The sequence below is a fragment of the Bos taurus genome, chromosome 14 (assembly GCF_002263795.3).
Source record: "Bos taurus isolate L1 Dominette 01449 registration number 42190680 breed Hereford chromosome 14, ARS-UCD2.0, whole genome shotgun sequence".
In the NCBI taxonomy this organism is placed as follows: domain Eukaryota; kingdom Metazoa; phylum Chordata; class Mammalia; order Artiodactyla; family Bovidae; genus Bos; species Bos taurus.
The window spans coordinates 16,221,020-16,244,166 of record NC_037341.1 but is presented as its reverse complement, the minus strand read 5'-3'; the positions used below and the strand labels follow the sequence as shown (position 1 = coordinate 16,244,166).

At 47.2% G+C, this 23,147-nt stretch overlaps 1 protein-coding gene across 1 annotated transcript; it reads right to left on the bottom strand.

Moving 5' to 3' along the window:
- Positions 1-2,890: 2,890 nt before the first annotated feature.
- KLHL38 (kelch like family member 38) lies at positions 2,891-15,119 on the bottom strand. The gene is made up of 4 exons (XM_002692637.7): positions 14,936-15,119; positions 12,879-14,468; positions 5,356-5,461; positions 2,891-4,213 (listed from the first exon to the last, which is right to left on the bottom strand). The coding sequence occupies exons 2-4, from the start codon at positions 14,304-14,306 to the stop codon at positions 3,915-3,917; spliced, it is 1,833 nt and encodes a 610-aa protein (XP_002692683.2). The 5' UTR covers positions 14,307-14,468; positions 14,936-15,119; the 3' UTR covers positions 2,891-3,914.
- Positions 15,120-23,147: the final 8,028 nt, after the last annotated feature.

Sequence of the window (23,147 nt, the reverse complement as noted above, 5' to 3'; positions counted from 1 at the left end):
ATCTTCGAGGCGTGAGGGCACATCAATCCAAAGACACGAGGAGAAGAGCGACCCAGCACGCGGGAGAGAGAGAGCGAGCGAGCTAGCTTTGGCTCCTCTATTTATGTTTCTCTCTCCCTGGGCCTGTCCTGTGTAAATTGGGCTAGCCAGGAGTGTTGTTTGTTTTACCTGAGGTCCTCACTCCGGTCCTCAGACCTTCTTTTGTTCTATTTTCGCAGGCTTTTCCCTTCCTTGTCTTTTAGCCACCACCATTTTGGACTCCTACCTAACAATCAGAACTGAATTTTTAAAAGAATACTCTGCCTGTTATTTGAGGAACGATCAGAGGGACAGGAATGGAAGCAGTGAGTCTATTAGGAGACTGGTAGGAGGCGGGGGATGGCTGCACTCAGAGAAGGAGTGATGGAGACAGAGGGGCTGGAGGTATTGGGGGTCTATTTCAGGGTTGTCATCTGGTGACAGGACCAGATGTGGATGGATCAGATGGAGGCATCAGCAGAGACTCCAGGGAGCAAACCACATGGTTATGAATTGGGCAAGCATTTTCTGGAGGAGGGCACAGCAAGCTTGGAAACAGAAAGTGGAGAATTGCTGGAAATGTGTGAGCTGGAGGCTGAGGCCGAACAAGAAATGGAGGATGTATTGGGAGGCGAGATCAGGAGATGAGAGCAGAGAGGTGGCCGGAGCTGGTGGAGAAGCAAGCTTGCGGATCCCTGCAGGTGGCCTGAGACAGCTGGGAAGGCTCTGGAGGGAACAGGGGAATGATCGATTCTGTCTCACTTTTGTGTGTAACGAAGGTCACTCCAGGTACATGGCAGGCAGGAGAAGGGGACAACAGAGGATGAGATGGGTTGATGGCATCACCGACTCAATGGACATGAGTTTGAGTAAACTCCAGGAGTTGGCGACGGAGAGGGAAGCCTGGTGTGTTGCAGTCCATGAGGCCGCAAAGAGTCGGACACAACTGAGCGGCTGAACTGAACTGAAGGGCGCTCAGGCTGCTGTGTGGAGAAGAGGTTCGGGGCAAAGTGGAAGCAGAGAGGCCGGTGAGGAAATGATGGTGATGGTTTAGCTGGAATCAAGGTGACGGCCAGGACCAGAGGCAGAGCTGTGGGGGTGAGGCGCCGTGTGGCTCTGGATAGTCTTGGAACAGACAGAAGGAGGTGTGAGAGAAAGAGCCAAGACAAGTGTCTGAGGCTTTGGGCCCGAGAAACTGGGAGAGGGTATTGTTCTCTCCCAGAATGGAGAAGCCCATGGAGGGGTCATCTTGGAGAGAAAAGATTGATCTTGAACATGTTCAGTTTGAACTGTCTCCTTAACATCAGTGTGGAGATGCAGGGTAGGCAGTGGAACCCACTTTCCCTTCTGTCTAGAGACAGAGAAAGCTGCCAGTCAGCAGTAGTGGGGCAGTTGTGGATGGCCAGGCCCTGGGTGAGCTTTGCACCCAGGGAGTGATGTGCTAAGTTGCTTCAGTCGTGTCTGACTCTTTGTAATCCCATGGACTGTAGCCCGCCAGGCTCCTCTGTCCATGGGATTCTCCAGGCAAGAATACTGGAGTGAGTTGCCATTTCCTCCTCCAGGGGATCTTCCCGACCCAGGAATCAAGCCCACATCTCTTATATCTCCTGCATTGGCAGGTAGGCTCTTTATCCAGGGAGTGAGAGTAGATCTGAAAAAGTTCTCAGGGCTAAGCACTGAGGTTAGTAAAGCACCACATAGTCTCCAGGAAAACAAGGAGACAAGGATGAACTGCAGGGAGAAGGAAGAGAATGGTTGTTCCAGAGGCCGAGCGAGGAAGGTATTTCGAGATGGAGGGAGGGTCCGCTGTGTCATATGCTGCTGACCAGTCAAGTCAGGCATGAAGGGACAGTGGGCTCCCTGTGTGGGCTTATGGAGTCATTGGTCACCTTCATGAGTACAGGGTCAGAGGAGAGGTGAGACTGAGAGCCTACTCAGAGAGGGTCAAAGAGAAAAAGCTGGAGTAGGGCCAGCCAACAGCTCAGGTGCTGACCATCTGGGGAGGGTGTCTGGACAACAGCAAAGTGGTCTGGGGAGCAGGGCAGAGCAGGAGAAGGAGTGCAAAAACTACAAACTGGGAGGAAAAGAAAAGTCTGGACCATGGACCTGGAGAGCTGGGTGGGGAGGAAGGCTTCAGCTTGGGGGCACCGGGATGCAGGCTCAGGGCATCAAGACCCATTCTGGACACTTCCCTTGGTGGAGAGAGGACTTGGCCTCTGCCACTGGGCTGGGGCGGGGCTGGCAGGACAGGATGGGACTGGGACCAGCACATGAAGGTCTTCAGCGCCCACAACTGAGCAGGGTGGTGGTTCTGGACCTCAGTGCACGTACGTTACGGTCATCCGGGACGCTTTTCAAAAGTACAGAGTTCTGGGGACTTCCCTGGTGGTCTAGTGGTTAGGACTCCACACTTTCACTGCCAAGGTGGGCAAGTGAAGCAAGTTGCCCCAAGTGGGCAAGTTCCCCTTAGTTGGGGAACTAAGATCCTGCAAGCCACATAGTGTGGCCAAAGAAAACAACAACCAAAAAAAAAAAAAAAAAACCCCAAGCTCTGACCCTGCCTCTGAGAATCCCCATCTGTGCATCCTCAGTAAGGCTCGGCCCCATTTTCAGACTTCTTCCCAGGTGATTGTAATGTGCCAGCAGCTTCAGCTAATTCCCATGTGTGGGACTGAGCCAGCGTGGAGACACTTTGAGATAAAGAGGGCCATACAGAAATGGCCAGCCCTGGCATTGGAAGGGCCATGACTGCGGTAAACTCTGAAGGAATTTGTTGGCTTTCCTTAGGACAGCAATTCTTATAACATTTATCAAAATGAAAATCTTGATAAATTCTGCAGGTTTATAGCTCCCCAGAGGCTGGAGAAAAACATCACTTGGCAGCAGAAACACACTTTATTTTTTTTGTGTGGTGGTGCAGATAACTTAGCAAATACTAGATACCAGTTTCTGGCATTCCAATGCACTACATCCTAGAATGCAGAGAAATAGTGTGTGGATGTGCTTAGTCACTTCAGTTGTGTCTGACTCTTTGCGACCCCGTGGACTGTAGCCCACCAGGCTCCACCGTCCATGGGATTCTCCAGGCAAGAATACTGGAGTGGGTTGCCATTTTCTCCTCCAGGGGATCTTCCCCCCCACCGCCCAGGGATCGAACCCATGTGTCCGGCATTGGCAGGTGGATGCTCTACCTTTGAACCACCTGGGAAGCCCACAGAGAAACAGTCAGGGCCTGTTGTTCCTGATGCCCCCGGAAGAAGGACTTCCAGGGGCCCTGCTGGGTGTCTTTGCCCTCTCATTCTGAATTTCCAGGATGTTCTGGAAAGATGTGGTTTTGTGGGCTCAGCATTTCTTTCTTGCACTTGGAAACTACTTCTATCCATTATGTGTAGTTTAGATAGGTTGTCAGCAGCAACTGTTAACCCCACCTTGGCCTATAGAGACACAATCCAGGACAAGCCAACTAGAGTAACACAGTCACTGGAAATGGTGATTTCCTCAAGAGGGAGGCTTGGAATTCAAAAAGGGCCAATCACCATCGTTCTGGGGGAGCAGTTATTATATGGATAGTGGTAAAGTTCTCTTCTGAAGCTAGAGAGTGTGGGTCAGGATTTATCAGTCGCCATTGTTCCCACACTGTGTGGATAAAGAAGCCTACAGATGAGGTAGGTAAGGAGGGAGGCAGAGAGAGAGAGAGCGAGAAAAGACACAGAGAGACAGAGATCGAGCGAGAGACAGAGTTCTGTCAGCAGTGTGCGTGGTCCCAGGTCTCCAGGCGCTGCAACTTTCCCTCCTGTTAGCTCCCCCTGCACCCCTCTAGGGTTAAGCTTTTTGGAGCTGGGCTCTGTCTCTTGCAACCAGAGCATCTTGACTAGGACAGATGACTTCTCAGTTTCTCATGGAACCCAGGGGACGGTGGAGTGGTGGGGGATGCACTGGAGGGTGAGGCAGGCGTGGTCAAAGAGCTTGTGGGGCAGCTGCCCCTGGGACGTCCAGGTGTCCGTCTCGGGGTCGTAGCAGTCGAAGGAGGCCGAGTCCTCGATGCTACAGTCCGTGGTCAGCCGCCGCCCGCCCGTCACGTAGAGCTTGTTTCCCATCACCGTGGCTCCGTGATGCATCCTCCGGTCTTTCATGTCCGCGCATTTGACAAATTTGTTGGATTGAGGGTCATAAGCAAGGATCCTCCTCGTGTAACCTGAAAACCAAATGGCATATCGAGAAGGTCAGCGATGCTTAGTTGGGACTGGAGGCGGGTGGTCCGGGGACCTGTCTGATCTCTGCCATCGCCTAACCCTGAGGCTATACTTTGAACTAAAGCATGGAATGTTTCATTAAGCTGGGGTCTGGACCTGGATCTATCTGACCTGAGTCTCTGCATCTTTTTTTTTTAATTTTGTTTTTAGTCATGCTGCGTGGTATGTGAGATCTTAGTTCCCCAACCAGGGATTGAGCTTGTGCCCTCTGCAGTAGAAGTGTGGGGTCTTAACCACTGGATGCCAGGAGAGTCCCAAGTCTCTGCATCTTAACTCAAAGTGAAGGCAGTGCACATGTCATCCTTAAATTGAGAACAGAGATTCCAGGAGCCTCTCAGCTTCATTAGCTTTTCATCTTTTACATATGCTCATTCAAGAGCCTTAACAATTCCAAGAAGGAGCTTTGGGAACTCAGAAATGGGTCCCCACAACAGCCTTATCTAGTGGGTACTTTTAGGACCCCCATTTTACAGATCAGCAGACACAAGCACAAAGAGATTAAAAATGTGCCTAAGAGCATACAGACCATTAGTGACAGGCAGAGTCAGGGTTTGAACCCAGGTCTATCTGCCCCCCACCCCACCCCAACCAGCCCTCTTAACTGTAACATCCTGCAATTGCAGAGAAATTATCCCTTAGCAGCTAGTCTTATTTACAATAGCATTTTTTTTTTTTTGGTTTTTGCCCTGGGTCTGGGATAGTGCTAAGTGGTTTAGATAGGTGAGCACATTTTATGATCACAATTCTGTGAAATAGATATTACATGATTTCATTCCTTTTTTACAGATAAAGATGGAGAGACTTCTGGATGAGAAAATAGCTTTGTCAAGTCGTCCACACTCCCCTAGCTGGATGGATCTGCTTTTATTTTATTTCCTTATTTTTTTAATCTAATTTTTATTTTATATTCGGGGGTAGAGTTGACTTACAATGTTGTGTTACTTCCAGGTATACAGCAAAGTGGTTCAGTTATGTGCTTTTAAAAAGGCTGTCTTATAGGACAATACCTGTCTATCAGTTACCCTTTTACCCAGGAAAGATGCCAGGTTCATGTCTGGCCTCATGATCCTCCATTCAAACTTACCTCCCACGATGACAATCCTCTCCCCAAGCACCACGGCAGGGGCACACACATTCTTGATCATTCTCGTCTCCATTTTGAACCATGTGTTTCTGGAAATGTGATAAACCTGAGGGAGAAATAAAATCACGGCACTGCATTTTAAAGTGATATATGTTTTTAAGAAGTAGAAGTAGTTAAGAGCGTAGAAGAGCAGTGATTTCTCTTTCTTTGCATTTTTTCTCTGGTTCTGAAAATACAGGTATCTTACCATCAATAAACAAAATATAATTATATAACAGAATGAAGAAACTGTTATCAGAAATTGGTCTTTATGTGGCCCATGAGATCAGTGCCTGTGCTTCTGTGGAAAGGACTGAGAGTTATGCATTTGAGTTGATAGTATGTGTTTGCTTACCTTGCTTGGAACATTTCTTTATTTTCAATGAGAAATGGAGCAACTTGGACTTGCATAAAACCAATGATCTTTGAATCATTTTTATTTCTGGCTCATGTTTAGATTTCAGCATGTTCCAGTCTATCTGAGAGGGTCTTAGGGCCAAGAATAAATTTGGGTCTAAACGAGGAAGGCTTTTGAACAGGTCATGCCTGAAAGTCATTAGAATTATAGAAAGAGAAAAAAAAAAAAAGGAAGCATGAGAAAAGGAAGAAAGAGTAAACAGATGGGGGCAGGATTTCTTGGCCTTGGTCTGAAATAGAGCAGCAAATCATGATTCTCAGACGTGTGTGTGCATGCTCAGTCACTTCAGTCGTGTCCAATTCTTTGCGACCCGGTGGACTGTAGCTCGCCAGGCTCCTCTGTCCGTGGGATTATCTAGGCAAGAATACTGGAACGGGTTGCCATTTCCTCCTCCAGGGGATCTTCCTGACCCAGGGATCAAGCCCGCATCTCCTCGGTCTTTTGCATCACAGGTGGACTCTTTGCTGCTGAGCCACTGGGGAAGCCTTCCCAGACATGTGCTCCTATTAAATCCCTCAGTTTAAAGTTTAAATATCAAATGTAAGTTAGTTCATGAGAGATGTGGGATGGACTTCACATAAGAAAAGCAGGAACAAAAACTTTCCAATATTCTTCATGGAAAATTCTTTGTTTGAATTATAATTGCTGCCATATTCAGTTCAGTTCAGTTGCTCAGTCTTATCCGACTCTTAGCGATCCCCTGGACTGCAGCATGCCAGGCCTCCCTGTCCATCACCTACACCTGGAGTTTACTCAAACTCATATCCGTCGAGTCAGTGATGCCATCCAACCATCTCATCTTCTGGTGTCCCCTTCTCCTCCCACCTTCAATGTTTTCCAGCACCAGGGTCTGTTCACATGAGTCTGTTCTTGGCATCAGGTGGCCAAAATATTGGAGCTTCAGCTTCAACATTAGTCCTTCCAATGAATATTCATGACTGATTTCCTTTAGAATGGACTGGTTGGATCTCCTTGCAGTCCAAGGGACTCTCAAGAGTCTTCTCCAACACCACAGTTCAAAAGCATCAATTCTTCAGTGCTCAACTTTCTTTATGGTCCAACTCTCACATCCATATGACTACTGGAAAAACCATAGCCTTGACTAGATGGACCTTTGTTGGCAAAGTAATGTCTCTGCTTTTTAATATTAAAGGCCTTATATTTTCTAATTTTATCAAATTTGATCTTCACAACCATCCTATGACGTGGATACCACTACTTCCCTCCATTTTTCAGATTAGACCATTGAGGCTGAGAGAGGTTAAGTAACATGCCCAGGGTCACACAGCTAGACTGAGTGGAAGAGCCCAGAGTCCATGCTTTTGTTCACCACACTCATGGCTCTGCTTGGGGCCATGGAGGGATGGCTTTTCTTTTCTTTTTAAAAGATTTTAAAAAATTGTGTACTACTCTAATTGGCATTTATTACAGTATTAGTAGTGTTTAAAGATATCTGGTGCTTAGTCGAGCTTCCCTGGTAGCTCAGCTGGTAAAGAATCCGTAGTGTTTAAAGATATTTGGTAACTGTTTGTATTTTTGGCCACACCATGCAAAGCATACTGGATCTTAGTTCCTCAACCATGGCTTGAACCCATGCCCCCTGCAATGGAAGCTCAGAGTCACTGGACCACCAGAGAAGTCCTTTTTGTAGGTTTTTAAAAATCGAAGTATAGTTGATTTACAATATTGTGTTAGTTTCAGGTATTGTTGGTTATCTATTTTATATATAGTAGTGTATATATGTTAATCCCAATTTCCTAATTTATTTGCCTGCCACCCCAGCTTTCTCCTTTGGTAACCGTAAGTTTGTTTTCTATGTTTTTGTATTGTAAATATGTTCATTTGTATCTCTCTCTCTCTTTTTTTTTTTAAAGATTCCCCATGTAAGTGATATTATATGATTGTCTTTCTCTGTCTGACTTACTTCACTTAATATGATAACTTCTAGGTCCATCCATGTTGCACAAATGGCATTATTTCATTCTTTTTTATGGCTGAGTAATATTCCATTGTATATATGTACCACATGTTTATTCATTTGTTGATGAACATTTAGGTTGCTTCCATGTCTTAACTGTTGCAAATACTGCTGCAATGAATATTGGAGTCATGTATCTTTCTGAATTATGGTTTTCTCCAGATATATGTCCACAAGTGGGATTGCAGGATCATATGATAACACTATTTCTGTTTTTTAAGGAACTTCCATACTGTTCTCCATGGGTATCCTTGGTGGCGCATCGGTAAAGAATCTGCCTGCAGTGCAGAAGATATGCGTTTGATCTCTGGGTCAGAAAAATCCCATGGAGAAGGAAATGGCAACCCATTCTTGCCTAAGAAACCTGAAGGACAGAAAAGCCTGGCAGGCTACAGTCCACGGGGTCACAAGAGTCGGACTTGACTTGGCAACGAAACTCCCGCCGCCACCACCGCCATACCGTTCCAACAGTGAAGGAGGGTTCCTTTTTCTCCTGTGTGGCTCTTCTTGATGGAGGCTTTTGAGACTGAAGCTCTCTTGAAGTCTCTGTCAGTTCTCAAAGTTGGTGAAGCATAGAAGAGGCCACAGCTAGAGAGGTTCAATTACAATGGCTGGCAAGCCTTGTGTTTTAAACCACCTGCAGATATGCAGGTGACACTCTGAAAAATGAGATCCTTGGAGGAAAGCAAACACTGATTGCATTTTACTTGAGTAACTGCCTCCTGGCTCGCTCTTCTTTAGCAGTTTTGAGGATGGTTTCAAAAATAGATTAAACATTTGCTCATAATTCTCATGATACCCTCAGAGAGGCTGAGGCAAGGACAACAAAGGATGGTTTGTCACCCTGGAGGAAGTGATACTTTGTTACAGTAGAGGGTTTGACTAATGCCCTCCAGCCATAGAAGCGGAAAGAAGGCCAGGTAGAAAGGTACATCTACATACACAATTTGCACAGTAACCCCCCCATTCCCCCTCCAACCCCCCGCTCCAGCCCCTCCACAGCAGTTTAGTCCTTTAAAAGAATGCTTGCGTGCAGGTAAACCATCGGATGAAGAAATCTTTGTCCCTATATCTGAAAACCCAACCTTCCCCTTCAAGTAACCCAAGCATTCATCCCGAACTATGTATCTGAATGAGTACAACTTCCATGACAAAGCTAAATGCTAAGCAGATAAGAGGAGCTTCCAAACTGATACTTTTCCCATTTTCCCCTTCTCCGGACTGCAGGGTGAAAGGATCACTCACATGTTAGTGTTTTGGGTTTTGGTTTTCAGTTTTTTAAGATTCTTGTTTGATTGTCTTGTGCATTTCTGAATGAAGTAGCTTATAAACTCTTTTGAGCTTTGCATTTAGTCTTAATAATTCATAACAATTTTGTAATGTGAACATCATCAACGTATTTGTTGACTTAATTTTGAAAAACAGTTTTGTTTTTTTTTTAAACAGGAGGGTCTCTAGCTTTTCATAGAAGCACTTTATTATAAATCTGAGTGGTGTGGCCAGAGTTTGGAGGGGTACAGAATGTGTCTCTCTTGGCTCAAGTACACGAGTGAAATCTGGAACAGGCTTAGAGTCTGCCTAGATGGTCAGGGAGGAGTGGGAAATATGGGCTGGAGAAGTGATGGGAAGAGAAAAACAAGGAAAGGATTGAATAGAAATGATTACTTTTCTGTGTCATCTCTGGCACCAACTTAGTCCAAGCTGCCATCATCCTGGACCTTGCCTGGACCTCTAGAAAGATCTGCCAGTTCTCCTTCCTTTGTCTTCTCAGGCCTCCTCCAGTTCCTTCTCCATGAAGCATCCAAGTGAAGTGAAAGTCTCTCAGTCATGCCCAACTCTTTGCAACCCCATGGACTATACAGTCCATGGAATTCTCCAGGCCAGAATACTGGAGTTGGTAGCCTTTCCCTTCTCTAGGGGATCTTCCCAACCCAGGGATCAAACCCAGATCTCCCACATTGCAGGTAGATTCTTTACCAGGTGAGGCACCAGGGAAGCCCATGAAGCGTCCAAAGGAAGTTCTAAAAATGTGAATTCGACTACTTCACCTACCCTGCTACTCTCAGGATTGAACACCAATTCCTTGACAAGGCCTGAAAAGCCAGACCAGCCTCATCAACACAAATACTCATCCCCTAAGAATGTTCTAGAATTTCTGTAGAAAGGGCTCAGGGGCAGCAATCTGGGTAGAGGGAGTTGCTCAGTATGACCTGGGAAGGGGGCTGATGGAGATTACAGGGGGACTGACCACCCCCAGCTCCACCTTGGTGCACAACCTTTCTGCCCCTTCCTCTGTGTTACAACCATCTTGTCAAGCTTTTGGTTCCTCTTGGGATGGGCTTCATCCCCTTTCTGCTTAGGGTCTTCTGCCAGCTATCCCCTTACCCAGGAACACCATCCCTCCTCAGTAGAAGAGTCTGACTCCTCCTCCTGATGGCACTTATCTGCTCAGAGAAGCTGCCTGCCCATCTCAGTCCATGTCAGAGTCCTGTGTCCACCATGTGTCCCCTTCCTCTTTTACCCTCCATCCTCACCTCCTTCTCTCTTCTTTTGCCTCTCTGCTAAAGTCCACTTACACCAACCTCACAGAGTTCTTGCCAAAGGCCTCTGCATCCTCACACCCTCCTAGATTCCCTCCAGACTGGTTTAGGGGACCCCTCAAAAGCCTCTTGATGAAAGTGAAAGTGGAGAGTGAAAAAGTTGGCTTAAAGCTCAACATTCAGAAAATGAAGATCATGGCATCTGGTCCCACCACTTCATGGGATATAGATGGGGAAACAGTGGGAACAGTGTCAGACTTTATTTTTCTGGGCTCCAAAATCACTGCAGATGGTGACTGCAGCCATGAAATTAAAAGACGCTTACTCCTTGGAAGGATAGTTATGACCAACCTAGATAGCATATTCAAAAGCAGAGACATTACTTTGCCAACAAAGGTTTGTCTAGTCAAGGCTATGGTTTTTCCTGTGGTCATGTATGGATGTGAGGGTTGGACTGTGAAGAAGGCTGAGTGCCGAAGAATTGATGCTTTTGAACTGTGGTGTTGGAGAAGACTCTTGAGAGTCCCTTGGACTGCAAGGAGATCCAACCAGTCCATTCTAAAGGAGATCAGCCCTGGGATTTCTTTGGAAAGAGTGATGCTAAAGCTGAAACTCCGGTACTTTGGCCACCTCATGCGAAGAGTTGACTCATTGGAAAAGACTCTGATGCTGGGAGGGATTGGGGGCAGGAGGAGAAGGGGACGACAGAGGATGAGATGGCTGGATGGCATCACTGATTCGATGGACGTGAGTCTGAGTGAACTCCGGGAGTTGGTGATGGACAGGGAGGCCTGGTGTGCTGCGATTCATGGGGTCGCAAAGAGTCGGACACGACTGAGTGACTGATGTGATCTGATCTGATCTTAGAGCACCCCTCTATTCAGCATCTGAATCTCAGTTCTCTCCTAAGCTCCTGGAGAGTAAGTGGGATTTACAGCTCCTGTCCGTGTCCCCAGGGCACCCAGTGTAACTCCTCTAAATGAACAGAGCAGATCTCAGGGGCCTTCTTGATCATCTTTAGGAGAGGGACTTCCCTGGTGGTCCAGTGGTTGGGACTCTGTGCTTCCAATGCAGGGAGCTTGGATTCGATTCCCAGTTGGGGAACCAAGGTCCCACATGCCACATGCATGACCAAAAAGTAAAAAAAATAAAATAAAGAGAGGCTTTTTATTAAAGGTGAATTACAGAGATTAGAATGTGCATAAAGTTGGAAAACACCCAATATTATGACATTTTGATCTTTATTAATCACACTTCTCAGGGAACCTGTAAGTGAAATGAGCATCTGCCTATCATTTAAGGCAGGGGTTCCACAACCTGGCTGTGCCTTAGAATCTCCTGTAAACTTTAATAACAGTCAATGTCAGGATCCCACACATGGAGATTCAGATTTTGATTCAGCATATCTGAGGTCTGGCTCCTGGGCTTTTGGTAACAGACTATGGACCAGGGCTCGGGAATCTTCTTTTAAGGCCTTACTGATTTGGGTTAGGAGCATCTGCAATATTTCTATTCTGTTGTTCGGTCGCTCAGTCGTGTTCAACTCTTTGACCCCATGGACGGTAGCCCACCAGGCTTCTCAGTCCATGGAATTCTCCAGGCAAAAATACTGGAGTGGGTTGCCATTTCCTACTCCAGGGGATCTTTCTGACCCAGGGATTGAACTCGTGTCTCCTTCTTGGCAGGCAGATTCTTTATCACTAAGCCACCTGGGAAGACCTGTAGAACTTCACTATCTGACATTTGATGTAGTCTGGCTAGATTCTTTAGATGTATCTGATGTACCTTTGTATGTATTAACCTTACACAAAAGAATTCATAAATGGATAAAATCTTGCTTAAATTAAACTTTCTTCATTCCTTCCTCCCTCTCTTCCTCCTTTTTCCTTCCCCTGAAACTAACAAGCATGTATTATATGTATGTATGTGCATATGTATGTGTTTATATGTGTATCCATGTATTTGTGTATGTATACATGTGTTTGCACACATCCATATGCTGGGAGGGATTGGGGACAGGAGGAGAAGGGGACGACAGAGGATGAGATGGCTGGATGGCATCACTGACTCGATGGACGTGAGTCTCAGTGAACTCCAGGAGTTGCTGATGGACAGGGAGGCCTGGCGTGCTGCGATTCATGGGGTCGCAAAGAGTTGGACAGACTGAGCGACTGATCTGATCTGATATGTATACATGTGTGTGCATGCAGTGCACACACGTGTGTATGAGTATATGTGTCATGTATGCATTTGTACGTGTGTGTGTGTGTGTGTGCATGTGCTTGTGTGTAGACATAGTGGGAAGAACCATTTACCTGGATACATGCATGCATACATACATGTATACGTGTGTGTGTGTGTGTGCGCATGCGTCCAGGTATGGTGGGAAGGACCATTTACCTGGATACATACATGCGTACATGTATACGTGTGTGTGTGTGTGTAGGTGTGTGCAGGCATGGTGGGAAGGACCATTTACCTGGATACATGTATGCATACATGTGTGTGTGTGTGTGTGTGCACATGTATGGTAGCAAGTACTGTTTACCTGGATAAGGCGCACAGGGTTCTGCATGATGTCTTCTCCTCCGAAAAGGTAGAGTCTCTGGTCTTTCACAGCGACCGCAGGGTGGAGGACCCCCACTGGCATGCTGGCCATCCTCTCCCAGACGTTGCCGACGCTGTCATATCTCTCCACGGAGCCCATGACCTCATGCCCCTCGCCAATCCCCCCGATGGAGAAGATGAAGTTCTTGTGGGCAGCGCTTCTGTGGGAGTAGCGGGCCGCCAGCATGGGCTGCCCTGGCCTCCACTGATTGAGTTTCAGGGAGAAGACATAGACCTTGGCACTGGGCACACTCTTTCCCACAGCCATGCCCCCCAGCATGTAGATGCTGCGGTGCAAGGAGACGGCTGAGGCCTTGTACAGGCGGGCTGGGAGTTTGGCAAGGCTCTGCCACCGGCTGGTCTGTCCGTCGTACAGCAGGACATCCCTGGTGGTCTGCTGGTTGTCTTTCCTTCCACCCAAGAGGATGAGGAAGTCTTGGTAAGAGTTTCTTGGTGGGACATGCCACAGAGGTTGGAGGCCTGCGGAACTAGCGGTGCTGTACAGAGAAAACACCTGCCTCTTGGCAGTCTCCAGGATGGTCTGGCAGGGGGGCGAGGACTGGAGGAGGGCGTCGTTGGCGATGAAGTGGTGGAAGAAGGCCGGGTGGACGTACTGCAGCCTGACCTGCTTGAACAGGTCCTGCATGTATCGCTTCCGGGTCTGGAGGTCATGCTTGATCCAAACCATGAGGGCCTCGAACACCTTCTCCTCCTCCCCACACAGCCCATCGTCCCCCAGGTAGTCTCTCAGTTCCAGGGCACAGAGCTCCTTCAGGTCAGCCGACGCGGCCACCTCTGGAAAATATGTCAGGGCCACCTCCCTGGCTTTCTTCCGGAGGGTCTCACAGCTAAAGATTTCGGAGAGTCTGGTCATGCCCAGGCAGTTGCTGGGGGTCAGCTGGCTCTGGAGGAAGGAGGAGCAGGCCTCGAGCAGCTTGGGGTACTGCAGCATGGACGCGGCCTCCATCAGGGGCAGGACACTTTCCACAGTGATGTGCACCTCGCCCGTGTACACATACAGGACGATTCGCTCCAGAGTCGAGGCATCGACGCCTTTCAGCTGGACCTTGGCCTCTCGGCTCTCCCGGAAGTTGCTGCAGAACATGGCCCTGAAGTAGGGACTGCTGGAGGCCAGCACGTTGCGGTGGCAGGGGACCTCCCAGGACCCGGCGCAGATGCTCACATCAGTCAGGATCCGATTTTGCCTCAAGTCATTGAGCTGCCTCAGCAGGTCAGAGGAAAAGTCATGGTCTTTGAAGAGGAGCCCCTCTGATGACTCCGTGTCCATCCTGCAAAGACGGGGAGAAGTCCCAAGAGGGAGGTCGTCCTGGAGGGTTAAGCTGTGGCAGCTCCGAGATTTAGAGCACATCTATTTGTCCATTCACTAAGTTGTTTGTGGGTACTGCCAAGAATACTGCTTAGTGAAGACTGGAAAATGGGATCACCTAATGTATGGGCCTCACAGTGAAAATCTCTGTATTCGGTTATGATTATTCTCAAAGGTAACAGAGAAATAGCATCTGCAGACAATCTGAAAAAAGAAAAGAAAAGAAAAACAATTTAAAAAAGAGAGAGAAGATGGTTGGGTAAGTTGGGAGAGTTGAAGGTGGCAAGTGGTCGCAGGGGCTGAAACGTTAGCTTAAAGCAAGATGACAGTCTGTGCATTTGAAGCAGAAGTTTGTGGACCTTTCTCCAGATTCTTAGCATATCTCTTACTTAGTAAACTCATCCAAACATCTTTCTGGGTGTTAGTCATTAGCCACGGATGTCATGCTGGGGGCGTGGCCTCTGGTATCAAGACAGAAATGAGGGATGGAAATGGATCTTTGCAATGTTTTGTTCTTATTTTTAAACATGACCTCACAGAGCGTTGTGGGTTTTGCTTTTAAAATGAGATAAATAGAAAGCAGAGACCAGACGATACCCTGGGCAGGGTTTATTGGATGACATCTGGCCACCCGTCCACCTGCAGAAGAATTAAACATTAGAGCTATTTACCTCGTTTTCCTGCAGTGATAACCACCGATACCTGCCGCAGCTGGTCCCTCCGGAGACTTTCCACCTCTGGCTCCAAGTGAAACCATAAACCCAGGCCTTTCCTTAAGCTGGCAAATAATTTGTCCTGGGAGAATTCTGGATTTGTTTATGCTGAAGGCACTTTCACAGTTTTCTAGAGCTTTGTGAAAGAACTGCTGGGCAGAGAGACCGTGTATACATTCCAGGGCTAAGAATAGTTGCGTATGTACTTTCCACTGTTATGACATGTGACTTTCCATTTGCCTTTTGCAGCAACCCGAGGGCCTGTGGGGCCGGCGCATGCCCACATGCCTTGTTTCCTTGGCAAATGTTTACATGGGCAGAAATAGATTTGGAGGAACAGCTTCTCTTAGACAAGACTTTGCTGCCCACTTGGACACATCCCGAATCCCTTGTCCTAAAAGTGCCTGGGAATTCTAGATGTCTGTAAACAGGTTGCTGTGACCTGGGAAAAGTCACTGAAGATAGTTCTGGGTGAGTTTAAGGTGGCAGATGGTCACAGGGAAGCCAGAACATGGGGGCCCAAGGGCATTGCTCAGTTGGTCTCTCTTTCCTACCATCTGCGGGCAGGATTGCTGGAGGAGGGCTGTGAGTTCCTCCTCCAGGCTCCAAGGTTATGGTCTCTGTGATGAAAATTGCTTTAGATATTTGTGGAGCACCCCCAGGGTTTTCCAGACTTGGGGAAGACCAAAGCATCATGGATCCTCCTTATCGCAGGGGCTTCTGTTTTAAAGTGGCCAGGGCAGTACTCTTGTGGGTCACACCTGCTTCTCACCAGAGCCCTGATGACTGTTCTTCAGTTCATTATTTTTTTTTAATAGTTTAGGCTTGCTTTTCTGTTTTATTTTTCCAATTTTTCCCATCAGAGAGGCTTGAGGAGCAGAGTGTGGGCAGGAGAGAGAGAGAGAGGACGAAAGGAAGGAGAAGAAAGAGGAGGGGGAGGAAGAAGAGAAGGAGAATGCTGATGGTGATGGAGTAGGATGCAATCTCCAAATATAAGAATTAGAGCCATGCTGGAGGGCTGTAGAGCTGCCAGGGTGAGTTAAAGGGACCCTGAATCTGTCTTGCCTCTGTGTCCAGGGAGGTCCTGATTGAGGGTACCAGCACTGAATGATGGCAGGGAAGCCTGGCTTTCTCTCCTTCTCAAGTCTTGCCAGGATTATTGCAACAGTCGCTCCCAACCCTCGCTCCTTGTCTCTCCCTCCAGTACATCCACCCTGTCACCACCACAGTCACCCCCAAGAAGCCAAATCAGAATCTGCCCGTCCCTCAGCATCATGCCCTTCAATGGCCCCCACCGCCCCGTCTGCAGGATGAAGTCCAGACTCTTTAGCAGGAATCAGATTGGCCTCCTGCCCTCCTCCAGGACCATCTCCTGCCACTTCCCTGTCCCACTTAAGTTTTTCACTCTGGTTCCCTCAGACAACTTGCAGATCCTTGTAGGTGTCTGGTCCCTGTTGGGGAAGCTGGGCTGGGCTGCCTTTAAGGGCAACACAGAGCATGGTGGCGGGGGGTTGTCTCACATAGCTGCACATCACAGAGTAGAGAATGCCCAGAAGAGTCTAGAAAATCAAGATCAGGAAAGCATATCCATCACAGGTCACTGGGGCCAGGTGCTTAGAGGTCGGAATTTGGAGCAGAAGATCTGAGCCAAGGGTGGTCAGAGACCCTGGGAGGTAGAAGCAGGGGGCTGGAGAGAGCAGCTGTTAGAGCTGGTGGCTGTTTTGCACTTCTGCCAATGAAGAAACTGCTTGCCAATGCAGGAGATGCAACAGACACGGGTTCGATCCCTGGGTCAGTAAGATCCCCTGGAAGAGGAAATGGCAACTAGTTCTAGTACTCTTGCCTGAAAAATTCAGGCAAAAGGAGCCTACAGTCCATGGGGTTGCAAAGAGTCGAACACAACTGAGTCACTGAGCACACTTGCACTTCTGAGCTACGCTGGGGTTATATGAACGAGTAACCAAACTCCTTCAAGGGCCTGAGGTCCTTCTATTTGTGCTTCTGGGCCTTTGCACATGCTCTTCCCTTTGCCCTCCTTTCCATTTTCACTTCTGAACTCCTCCTATTCATCCTTCAAAACCTTGTTTGTACATCAGCATCTCTGAAAGTCTTCCTTGACCCTCTGAGTACTCAGTTCTCCTCTGTGCTGTTTCCATGCCCTTCACACACTTCCAACAGTACATGCCTCACACCCTCATTGCAATTAAGTTGGCCTGTCTGTGTCCCTTTTGTTAGAATGGAAGTGTCTGGACAGCAAGAACCTTATCTTAATTGTCTCTCTATCTACAGTGTCTAGCACAGTGCCTGGCACACTGTGGCTGAATTATATATAGTTCCTGAATTGAGCATAATAAAGGGGAGACTGGGGAGATGGAGCAAGTTCTGCTGGGTGTCCTTCATGCCCCCTGTTTGCCATATAGGTTTAGCCTGGCTGCCGTGTTCAAGGCTTTCCTGATGGCTCAATGAGTAAAGAATCCGCCTGCAATGCAGGAGACACAGGAGATGCAAGTTCAATCCCTGGGTTGGGAAGAGCCCCTGGAAGAGGAAATGGCAACTCACTCTAGTATTCTTGCCTGAAAAATCCCATGGACTGAGGAGCCTGGTGGGCTTTAGTCCAAAGGGTCTCAGAATCAACTGAGCAACTGAACACATGCATGCACAGCTTGGTACATGTCCATTAGAACACAGTGTAAACCATGCTCTGGAGCAGTCCTGGATGTCCTTCGTCTTAATCAAATCCAATAACATGGTGAAGTGAAAAGGAAAATGAATGCTTTATACTGCAGAGCAAGAGTTAAGTTCAAGTTTGGGACCTGAACTGTCAAGTCTTCCTAACTCCAAACCTAGTACTTTCTTCGTTGGCCTTGCAGTCAGCACAAGGAGAACAATAATCTCCTTATTGCTCTGAGGTTCCTGTATTATTTCTCTTCCAGACAGTGGGCAAGCTAAGATTTGGTGTGAGGGCAATAGGTAGGGATTTCTGGGCGTGAACTAACATGGCGCCACCCATTGGTAGGAATCCTGGAGTGTCCCCTACGTTCTCTAACTAATTAGACCTTCTGGGATCCAGCCCTGTCACATGTTCAGACAAGCCCTGGTGTGCAGCGCCAATGTCTGACCAACTTTAATAAATCTTTTGGATTCTAAAGTTTTAGAAAAAACAAGACCCCTTCTGTTGGCCTGCCTATGAGGAAAATTGTTTTTGCTTAGTCACTTTAGTTATGTCCAACTCTTTGGGACCCATTGGAATGTATAGCCCACCAGGCTCCTCTGGCCATGGAATTCTCTAGGCAAGAATACTGGAGTAGGTTGCCATGCCCTCCTCCAGGGGACCTCCCCACCCAGGTATCAAACCCACGTTTCCTGCATTGGAGGTGGATTCTTTTACTGCTGAGCCGCTGGGGAAGCCTACGAGGAGAATTCTACATTAAACATTCGGAAAAGACACAGTCTTGGTGTTTACCTCCTAACAGGCACACGCGTATAACACTAAACCCAACCCCAAATGTGTATCCACTACCCTCACCCCCATGTAACCCCAAGTGGCTAATTTCAATTCACAAATCTATTTGTGTCCAATAGTCTTATGCTCTTTGTCTTAACTTTATTTCCTGACCTTTTCTGGGAGATGTCTTAGTTTAGGGTCTGAACATATGGGAACTTAAGATAAATGAGCACATTCAGCTCTTTGCCTCTCCTTGTGATGAAAATCGGTGTCATAAGGAGTCAAGAGTCAGGCTTCAAAGGCATGAAGACTCAGGAGAATCTTCACATCTCCTCTCGGCATCTATGTGGTCTTGGGCAGGTAGCTTATTCTTAACTGAAGTATAATTAGTTTATGATATCATATTAATTTACTGCATAGTGGTTCAGTATTTTTACAGATTGTGCTCCATTTAAAGTTACTATAAGATGATTGCTATAATTCTGTGTGCGGTACAGTATGTCCTTGTTGCTCACCTATCTGATACAGAGCAGTTTGGATCTCTTTATCCCATACTACTAATTTGCCCCTCCCCTTCTTCTTTGGTAACTGCACTTCCAGCCTCAATTTCTCCATCTATTAAATGGGGATAACTTGATCACAGAGAAATAATGTACAGGAAGCATCTAGTAAAGTGCCTGACACAGTGTGGGTTCACAGGAAGTTGTGGTTAGTATTATTCTATTACTTTGAAAATAATCTCATGAGATCCCAATATTTCCTGTACTCAGTTTTCAGCATCTAATTTAGTCTCCTGCTCATTGTGGCTGTTTCCTTTGCCCTGAGCAAGTGCCACGTTCCCTATTATCTAGTCAGCTTTCAGGAGTCCTGGATTCCGATCCAGGCTCTGCCAGGATCAGACTGTATGTTTTTAGACCAGTCACGTAGCCTCTTTGGCTTTGTCTCTTGACCAAGAAGGTATGGGTGGGTAACTTTGGAATCCTGCCTCTCTCAGCTCACCCTGTGGTTTGTGCCCTGAAAAGACCAGTGAAGGGACTGCCAGGACCTGAGCCTCAGCAAAGGGGGCTTGTCAGAGCTTCTGCACATCTCTGGCCTGAAGCCGAGGCTCTGGCCTCCACACTGATCAAGTTGCCAGCTGGTACTCTCTATTATTTTGCCCGTTGAAGTAAGTTCAGAAAGCTTTCAGCTTCCCCATGGAGTTTTGCATCGCTATCACTTGGACTCAGGAGGTCTCTGTTTGTTTCCTGTCCAGAGCTGGGCCTGGATTCTCATGGAAGGTCAGTGCTGCTGGCTCAGGTCTGACAACTACAGGCAAGGAAGTCACAAAATATTCTCTGCCACACGTGGCCAGTCCTCCTAACACCCTTCGAGACAAGGAAGGTGTTACCCTGACACTAACCAGGGAACCGTGGCTGGGGCAGTTTCCAGGACCTGTGTTTCAAGAAGGGACATATGTACACTTGAAGGCCTAGGGACAGCTCCTTGATACTTGGAAGACTGTTCCCTGTTGACATCAGAGTATCTCCAGCTTCCTCACTCTGCAGGTGCTGGAGAAAAGTGAGGAACAGACAAATGAGGTTTCAGTGATCTGGATCATCCAAAACTGTAAGAAGGAACTTGCCTCTTGTGATGTGGTTTTTAAACTTCTCTGTGTCTGTGAGTGCCTGGCTGTCAGCCTCCGTACCTATCTGACTGGGTATGTTTTTTTGACCAGCTTGTGGAAAGCTGAACCAGGACTTTGTGCTGCAGACAGTGGCCAAAAGGCACCCTGCTTCTTGATTCTGCAGTTGCCATGACAACCATCCTCTGAGAGCTACAAGCCCAGCTACTTTTACTAGGCCAGTAGTGCAAATGACTGCATTCCCAACTCTTCCTCCATCCTGTCCCACTGCCAGGAAATATTTTATACTTTCTTTCCCCTGGGGAGGGCAAGGGGGAGAAAGGGCCGACAGAGATGACGTCAAGACTGCTAGGGGATTGTTGGTATATAACCCGGCTGTCTGGTCCCACTTCTCCCCACAAACTCAAGTCTGACCTCATATATCATTTATGCCACGGGTCAGCTTTCTGGGCTCTAAATCAAATCAGGAATAAAGAAACAGTATGATCAAGGATACATTCTTACTCTCCCATTTTAGCACTGTGAGTCACAAAAAATAATACACTGCCTTGGTGTTTCTGTTTTCTAGGGCGGGTGCTCCCTGATCGGGAAATAGGAATTTAGGCAGGAGCATCACTCTCTCTAGGCCACTGAGGCTTAGTTTGCCCACCCAAACCTTCTTGGCCAAGTGACAAAGCACAGAGAGGTTAGGTGACTGTTCTAAAACACAGAGGCTGTATTGGAATCCAAGACTCCTAAAGTTTGGCAATTTGCAGCTGTGGTACAGAAGGTGGATGACCTACAGAGGAAGGTCTGTTGGGAGGGTAAATTTTAATCCTTTAAAAGTAGGAGTAATTAGAATGCCCAGGGGAAATGTGAATTGAACAAAGTAGGAGAAGGCGACAACAGAGGACAAGGTGCTTGGAGGGCATCACTGACTCAACGGACGTGAGTGTGAGCAAGTTCCAGGAGATGGTGAAGGACAGGGAAGCCTGGTGTGCTGCAGCGCATGGGGTTGCAAAGAGTCGGACAAGACTGAGTGACTGAACAACAGCAAAGGGTCTAATTAACTAAGGGTCCATCCAGCTGTCTATCCTATCATCCATCCATTCATCCGTCCTCCATTCATCCCTGGACCACCAGGGAAGTTCCTTTTGATTCTATGCTTGATTACTGCTTCTACTGAAGTCTTGTTTCTTCATGAACAACATTGATATATTTTTTTAACTTGGCCTCCTCATTTACATTGTTATCTCTTGTAAAATATTTACTTGCTTGTCCTTGCATTCTAGAATACCAACCCGAATTTACCTTTTATACCATTGGTGTATTATTCCATATGATTAGTTTTCCTCTTTGATGCTTCTAGTGCAGAACTGAAATATGTTCCTGCATTTTTATTCCTCCAAAAATAATCCCATAGCTCTTCTAACTCTCCTTCTGTCTCAATCTGATCATTGTGGACTTCTGCCTATTTTACAGAAGGAAAGGCATTTTTCTTTCTATTGATGCTGAAGGTTTTGAAAAGGTTTCTTCTGGACATACTCTTGAGTCTTCAGAGTGGTGTTCTCTTTTCTTGTCCTGCAGTATGTTTTCAGTCTGTCTCTTTTCTTTATGTATTTGTCTTTGAATGAGAAGATTTATCCAGACCCAGTGATGGGGCAACTAACAGACTACATAGCTTGCCTTTGGAAATGTTAACTATCCCCTTGGGTGCTACTCAAATATCCTTCTTACTTCCACAGTTGGAAGGATGGCTGATTATTCTTCCCACTTCCTAGCTCCATTCCCAGAGTTTAGTGACATCCATGAAGTTTGGCCCTGCTGGGCTGAGGAGTGATTTTTTTTTATCTGCAATGTATTTGTGAGTCTATAACCCCAACTCTCTGACAAATGCCTCCAACAGACTTTTCTGGTCTCCCTCCATGTCTTTAAAACTTTATGCCAACTGCACTCCACTTTTGGGATACAAAGGGTCCCTGGCAGGGACTTTCCCCTCCACCTTCCACATCCTGTCCTACTGGTTGCTCGAGAGTGCAGTCTGTAAAAGGATAAGGAAAGCTTTTGTGGGATGCGTGTGTTGTGAATAAAATTGAAGTCTGGCTGCCTCAAAAGATACCACTTGTGTAATAGTGGATAACTGGTCAGTTTTATTTATTTATTTATTCATTTTATTTTTGGCCACATGGAGTCCTTGTTGCTGCATGTGGGCTTTCTCTAGCTGCGGTGCATGGGCTTCGCATTGCTGCCGTTTCTCTTATTGAGGAGCAAGGGCTCTAGGGCGCTAGGACTCAGTAGTCGCGGCTTAGTGGCCCCACTGCCCGTGGAATCCTCCCAGACCAGGGTTTGAACCTGTGTCACCTGCACTGGCAGTGGATTCTTCACCACTGGACCGCTAGGGAAGTCCCTAGTGGTCAGTTTTAAGATAAGTCTGGTCTCTGGGTCTCTGAGTCAAGGAGCAGGAGTGTCCCAGAAATGAACTCTCTCTTTATTGACTTTCAAAGAATTGAATCTCCTCTCTTTCATGAGGTAAAGCATAAATAGGTCACTCACTCTTTCTCACAAGTCAACCGTATCTGCTTCTGATATTGAGTTGATTCTGATATTGGGTTGTAATCAGTCCCACCTTTCTAAGGTTGTGGTGGGTGTGCCCCATTCCTTGTAAATAATTTTTGGTGGGAAATAGATACTACCAGAGGGACACTTGTATATTAGCTTTACACAATGTTTTTGAGATTCAGTTCTCAGAACCTATGAGGCATTCAGGAGCCCTCTGGGTAAAGTCTTTCCTTGTCAGCTCTTTACTTTATCCTACACGTGAATAATCAGAAGGTTGGGGGGGGGGGTGGGAAAGTGAGCAAAGACAGCTGCAGTTGATTTGGTGGCTCATACAGTAAAGCATCCACCTGCAGCACAGGAGACCCGGGTTCAATCCCTGGATCAGGAAGATCCCCTGGAGAAGGGAATGGCTATGTGCTCCAGAATTCTTGCCTGGAGAGTCCCATGGACAGAGGAACCTGGCGGGCTACACAGTCCGTAGGGTCACACGGTGTCAGACACAACTGAGCGACTGAGCACAGGGTTACACAGGATTGCTAGGAATGCTTGTCCAAGTTTCCAGGGCT

Bases quoted from the DNA above. Each gene is read 5' to 3' on its own strand.
- KLHL38 (XM_002692637.7), bottom strand. From the start codon at position 14,306: ATGTGCTCTAAATCTCGGAGCTGCCACAGCTTAACCCTCCAGGACGAC. The intron at 5,462-12,878 runs GTAAACAGTACT...TTTCTCCCTCAG, and splicing joins ACCCTGTGCGCCTTATCCAG to GTTTATCACATTTCCAGAAA. The intron at 4,214-5,355 runs GTAAGTTTGAAT...TTTGGTTTTCAG, and splicing joins GAGGATTGTCATCGTGGGAG to GTTACACGAGGAGGATCCTT.